The sequence below is a fragment of the Zingiber officinale genome, chromosome 10B (genome assembly GCF_018446385.1).
Source record: "Zingiber officinale cultivar Zhangliang chromosome 10B, Zo_v1.1, whole genome shotgun sequence".
Taxonomy (NCBI): domain Eukaryota; kingdom Viridiplantae; phylum Streptophyta; class Magnoliopsida; order Zingiberales; family Zingiberaceae; genus Zingiber; species Zingiber officinale.
This window is the reverse complement of record NC_056005.1, coordinates 36561111-36567521: the sequence shown is the minus strand read 5'-3', so window position 1 is coordinate 36567521 and position 6411 is coordinate 36561111. Positions and strand designations below refer to the sequence as shown.

Here is a 6411-nt window from a genome sequence, read left to right as displayed (position 1 = left end):
TCTAGATTGATCAATGAACCATAGATTGTGTCATTCTCTTATCAACCTTTGTGTTTCTTGATCTCTAAGTAGACACACTCAATCAAAAAAGCTCAATATCTCATATTGACTCATTTGTGCAAGACCATGCTTTCTTGTGTCCTACTAATTAAGGGGCCTACAGATATCGCTTCCGTCATATGGAAAGGATAGATCTCATCTACATCACTCACATCCCTCCGCATAATTCATTGCATACCCAGTTATCGATTTTATTGTTTACCTTGTTACAGGTGACGTTTGCCGATACCAAAGTACACAACTCCTTATGTAGGAAATCATAACGATTTCAGGTCTAAGGACTATTCATACCAATAGTCACATGAGAATGTTTATGACACTCATATAACGATCCATGAAATATTCTCATGGCGAGTCATTCAGTATATATTCTCTAATATATACTTATGTGTTAACTTGATATCTCATATCTATGACTTATGAGATAAGTCATCCGCTGACCTACATGCTAGTCTGAACGCATTAATAATGTTCTTGTATATTAATGTTTGACTAGAAATAGTTAAGAGTAGTGTTCTATATATATCTACAATATTTCTCTATCAATTCAACCAATTGATATGCTGTAAATAAGAACCTATTATCCAAGGATATTAGTATACTTATTCAATCGGTACTGAACTGAAATAAATATAATAACTAACTTTGCCTTTTATTAATAATAATATATGATACAAAATGAGCTCTTTACAATCATCTCATAATTGATACTAGGGCTAATACTAACATTGACAACATCACACAACATTAGTTGGGGAATTTGGCTATAATATGCAAGGCTCATTGGGCTCTTTAGATTCAACCCAATTAAGGTAATAATGGATCAATACAAAGAGTCTAGTTTTGGATAATGGGGGAAGATGATTAAAAGTATAACTTGTTCATCTTATAAGGAGCTACGGAGGTGTTGGGTCCCCATGAGTTGGGAGCCTTTGTTTGGGAATTAGGAATCTTAAGGTAGCAGAGTCCGATGACTCGAAAAATCCGGTTGGAAGACTTAAGGAAACATGGCTTAGTGATTTAGAGAATCTAATCAGGATTCTTAGGGGAGCAGAACTCAGTGACTCAACTCAAAAATTTGATCAGGAGTCTAAGGGAGCAGATCCCAATAACTCAAGAATCTGATCGAGAGTCTCAAGAGAACAGAGCCCAGTGACATAGGATATTAGGTCAGGAGTCTTAAGGGAACAGGACTCAGCGGCTACTAGAATTCGATCAAAAATCTTAAGGGAATATGGACCGTGGAATCTGATAGGGAGTCTCAAAGGATCAGAGACCAGTGACTCTCGAAAACCGATAGGAAAATTCTCGGATGGATTGGCAGCCCACTTCTGTTGATCATCAGACTTTGACCTTTGCATCAAATGAAGACTCGACTATTTTATCCTGCATGAGGTCTCCTATATTCGTCGTATCAATAACCGTTGACAAGATTCAGCACGCTTCTGAAGAGCTCAAGAACTAGGAACATGATAAACCAAATTCATTGATAACTTAACTTACGTTATAGATGATCCACTTATAAAGGAAAAAAAAAACAAAGACGAAAATATAATTACAAAAGATAAAATCTTTTTATGCTCCTTCAGATCTCGAGTTTGTTGCTGCTGCTTACAAGCTCAGAACCAGGCATCCTGCAGGAGGATGTACAGTCGACGAACCTCGACGAGAAAGAGTAGTAAAAACTCTCAAAGGAGTCATCGTCGATCTCCGTCCCGAACCCACTGCCATCGAAGTTTCTGGAGTAGCTCAAGGGATCATAATGGAAGCGGAAGGTGGTGGGTTTCGTGGCCGCGCACAGTTTTTTGCTCTGCTTCCTGAGCTTCCTCATCAGCTTCCTGAGGCGGAGGCCGCAGTTTGAGCCGAAGCCGGCAGCGGAAGTGGTAGCTCCGCCGTCTATGTGGACGCTCGAGGAGGAGGTCGAGTTGACTTTTCGGCCGACGAAGATGCCTACGTGCGCCATCTCTCGCCGGGATCGTGCAAGATAGATGAAGCTGCGCATTCTCAGTTGGTCCAGTCACAGACAGTGTTTTTAAAGCGATAAATAAATATGTCCCTAGGGCATAGCGCAGAAGTGGACGCATGATATATCTAGTGTAATGGTCAGGAGTCGATTCTCAGAAACTAACGATCTGGGGTTTACCCCACCATGTGCCTATGACCTGTGTACCTGCATGAACCTCCCTCCATATCCATGGAACCGACGTTAAGGGGGCCGCTAAGGTAACGGATCTACTTTTTTTTAAAACGATAAATATATCAAAATTTCATTTTTACCCATCATTTTATTTATTCTTTTGTTTTATTATTTTATATTTAGAATAGTACACTACATCCTTATAATTTTTTTAAAAATAATAATAAAAAGAAAATATCCTTCACGCAGACTAATTTGGTAGAAGTAGAATTGAATAATTCAACAAATAAATATAAGATAAAATTATAATTTTTACCCATATTGTGCATTCCGTCTTCATTGGTGTTTTCAGATAAGGTATTTTGCACTTCCACGGGTATAGTTAAATTGGTATTTAGACAGTAGATTATTATAACAAATAAGGTATTTTGTCCTATGCAACTGTATGACATTTTCTTAATTTTTTAAGTATTTAAAGATAGAATATTTGAATTAATAGATAAATTTTTTTAAATAAGGAATTGACTTAAGAATACTAAACTAATAAATCGTCATTGTAAATACTTTTTGATTTATTTTAATGGTTGATAGAAAATTTTTATAAGGTTGAATCAATAATTTCTAAAATTAATCAGTATAAATTATATATGTGGTATCAACTATTTTAAAAAAAATAGAGAAGGCATTTTATTTCATTTCCACCAATAATGATTAAAATATAGGGATAAAATAATTTTAAAAAATAAACTACGAGGCAAAATAAAACTTTCTCTTCTACTTATTTGTAAAGAAAGTTTCGATTTTCGCAATTATGTATTAAATTTTAAATATAATTCTTAGGATTTTTTCAATATTTTATTCCATCTATGAAAAGAAAAATCTATTTAATTGACCGCTGATAGCATGACAGGAACCCATTGCTACCTAACTGTTGATCAGCAGCTGCTGCTCATTCGTTGCCCAACAAAACACTTGACCTAAAATGAAATAAAATGAATAATGAAATTATGTTTATTTATAATTGTAAAAGATTGTGAAAAAAACTAAATAACAAAGTTTGAGTTCGGTCGTCTAATTAAACAAACCTGACCGATACTATCATATTTGTTTGATAGCTGTCTGTTTTTCAGTAGCAGATATTGGAGTGTTCTTGTCGATGTTGTTCGTGTCTGATACTGAAATCTATGTCATTCTATTTGAACTTTCTGAGTCTGTATCAATTGAAAATAAGGCATTATCTTCATTTGTTAATGGCCTGTTATCACTAATTATTCACTGTTTTTAAAATAACAAACTGTGTTTATTTCGTTAAGATTCAGGTAAGTGTCAAGGTCATCGAGTAGGTAAAGTTTGGTCTAATTAATTGGGATTTTGAAAAAGAAATTTAAAAATATTAGTAAATATTATTTTATTATTCTAATTTTGAATTAAAATTATTTATTCCTCACCTCAAAATTAAACACTCCAGTGTTATTGAATGTCGTAACCTCATCGCATGGAGTTACATTGACTGTAAGTCAATATATAGAAATATTTTGTGATGAAATTTTAGGTCTATATTTTTATTTTGTCCATTATTATTATATGAAAACTTTTTTAAATAAAAAAGAAATGTATCATATGAGTTCAGAGGATCTAGGAAATATAAAAGAGTATTTGTTATGAAATTAAATTAGTCTGAATTTATATATTAGTTTTGACCATAATTGTTATATATAGTTTTTCGACTATAGTTTTGAGTCTAAGTGGGTACATGTTTTCCAAGAAGCCTTTGTAATACACTGCAGTGATTGTTCTTAATGATTTTTCATCATGTTTGCAAGGTTTGACGCGACTGTCAATATTGCTAAACCATCCAAGGCATCAAGTGTCTGTTTGGGGGTTGGACTCTCAAGGTTGTCTGTTTATTTGACTCGAGTTTGATAAAATCTAAATTGCTTCTACTAAAAATTGGCAAATATGCTTCGTACCTTTCTAATATTTATTAGGCTGTTGAATGGGGTTGATTCAACCCCAAGAGATTTGAGGAGACTGTTGAATTTGTTTTCATCCACATCTTAATATTTATCAAAAATGCAATCGCTGCTTCAATGTAACTGATCTATGCACTGATGGATTCTTTTTTTTCTGATCGATCAAGAAGTTTGGAGTCAATGAGTTTGTGAAATACCAAAAGATTATGACAGGCTTGTTGAAGAGGTTTGTGAAACTGTTGATGTATCAGGATCTACTCACTACAATTCATACAAATTTCAATAACTCACTTCCCATTCTATTATTTTAGGTACTTGCTGAAATGATCAATGGTGAAGTGGACCCAATTGTCGAATGCACTGAAAATATCAATGTGGTGATGATATCTGCTTTCATATGCGTTCGCAATGTAACGATCCTCAGGTCTCTAAATATGTTACTTGAGAGTATCCTGTTTTTAAGACTCATCCTGTTAGTTTCTTGAGTGAGAGAACCCTTAGAGGAACTTTCAATGGCCACTATAAATGAAAAACTGATCTCCCCGGTGTTGTCCACGAGTATTTGAACAAGGTAGACATACATACTTCAGCTATTTTATTAGGACCGGTGCGAGGTCGCAACAGAAATATAATAAATAACACAAAGCAGAAAGACACGTACATTTACTTAGTTCCCAACCCCCATGGTCAGTAAATCCAAGACCTAAGTACGAGAGGTGTTTGTCCACTAGATCTTCTCACTTTCGAAACTTTTTCTGAGACGGAGAAACAGCTTACAGATTTAATAACACAAGCACAAAGAATATAGACTTGAGAGCCCCCAGCTCCGCCTTATCCGATCCAACTAATGACAATAATGGAAATAATCTTTAATTGATTTTAATCAATTGAGATTTATTATATTTGACACACAATTAAGATCGACATGAATAGGAAAAATAATATTTTCAAGTATATTATATTACTATGTTTATAATTATTATGATTGTATGTCTTATTTAATCTTTCCATTATTATGTTGGACAATTTGTATAAATAAGTCCATTGGCTTTAGTAATAAGATCATCAAAAAGTTTTATATTATTTCTTTCCTCTACCTATTGATTTCAACATGGTATCAGAGCTACTTGGAGAAGAGTGGTAAGACGAATGAGAATCAGAACTAGAGAGTGGATCACCACTAGCCGTCGAGTCTACATGAACTTGTGGAGATGGAGCAGGACTCAAAATACCATCCCCCCCTTGTACTTTCAATATATCCCGATGAATCAATATGTGGGGCTTCTAGTATGTTGCTTGGTGATATTAGATAATTGCCTTGATTATCTGAAGGAGGATTTGAGGTAGCAACTACAAACGGAAATAGAGATTCATCAAAAGTAACATGTCGAGAAATATATATCCGACCGGTCGAAATATGGAGGCAACGGTACCCATGATGCTTATTACTATAACCAAGGAAAACACATTGTAAAGAACGAGGGTTTAACTTGTGCTTAGGGTAAGGTCGTAGTTAAGGATAACATGCACAACCAAAGAAACGAAAGAAGGAGTAATCTGGAAGACAATTATAAAGTCTTTCCAAGGGACACTTATTTTGAAGGAGTAATCTGGTAGTGATCAAAATGGCATTACTATTTTACTACATCTTCTCCATCAAGAGTTTCCTATTTGGGATCTTGGCAATGCTCGTTTTTTCCTTGGCATAGAGTTTCTCTCACATTCTGAAGGTTGTCTTCTCTCTCAGAGCAAATACATTATTGGGCTCCTACAACGAGCTAAAATGGATGGTGCACGTCCTATCTCCATACCAATCATTGAGGGTGGTTTCATTGCACCTTCATCCTCCTCTTCAATGTCTGACCCCCAGATCTACCGTAGTATTGTTGGTGCTCTACAATATGTCACAATTACACAACCTGATATTACTTTTGCTGTGAATCGTGCTTGTCAATTTATGCATGCTCCTACTGAACATCATTGAGAAGGTGTTAAGCGAATTGTTCGTGCTTGTTTCCTAGCTTTCAAAGAAGCAACCTATAGTCTCTCGCTCGAGTACTGAAGCTGAATATAAAGCTATAGCTAACGCAACATCAAAAATTATTTGGATACAATCTCTTCTTTCATAATTATACTTTTTCCCAACTACTACGCCTAAAATATGGTGTGATAATATTGGAGCAACTTATCTTGCGGCAAATCCTATTTTTCATGCTCGTACCAAGCATGTAAAGATTGATT

At 34.9% G+C, this 6411-nt stretch overlaps 1 protein-coding gene across 1 annotated transcript; it reads right to left on the bottom strand.

Annotated features, from left to right (window-relative positions):
• Positions 1–1645: 1645 nt before the first annotated feature.
• On the bottom strand, positions 1646–2023 carry LOC122029083. The gene has a single exon (XM_042588040.1). It carries the CDS (start codon positions 2021–2023, stop codon positions 1646–1648), a length of 378 nt encoding a protein of 125 aa, XP_042443974.1.
• Positions 2024–6411: the final 4388 nt, after the last annotated feature.

Coding starts and splice junctions, on each gene's coding strand:
- LOC122029083 (XM_042588040.1), bottom strand. CDS start 2,023: ATGGCGCACGTAGGCATCTTCGTCGGCCGAAAAGTCAACTCGACCTCC.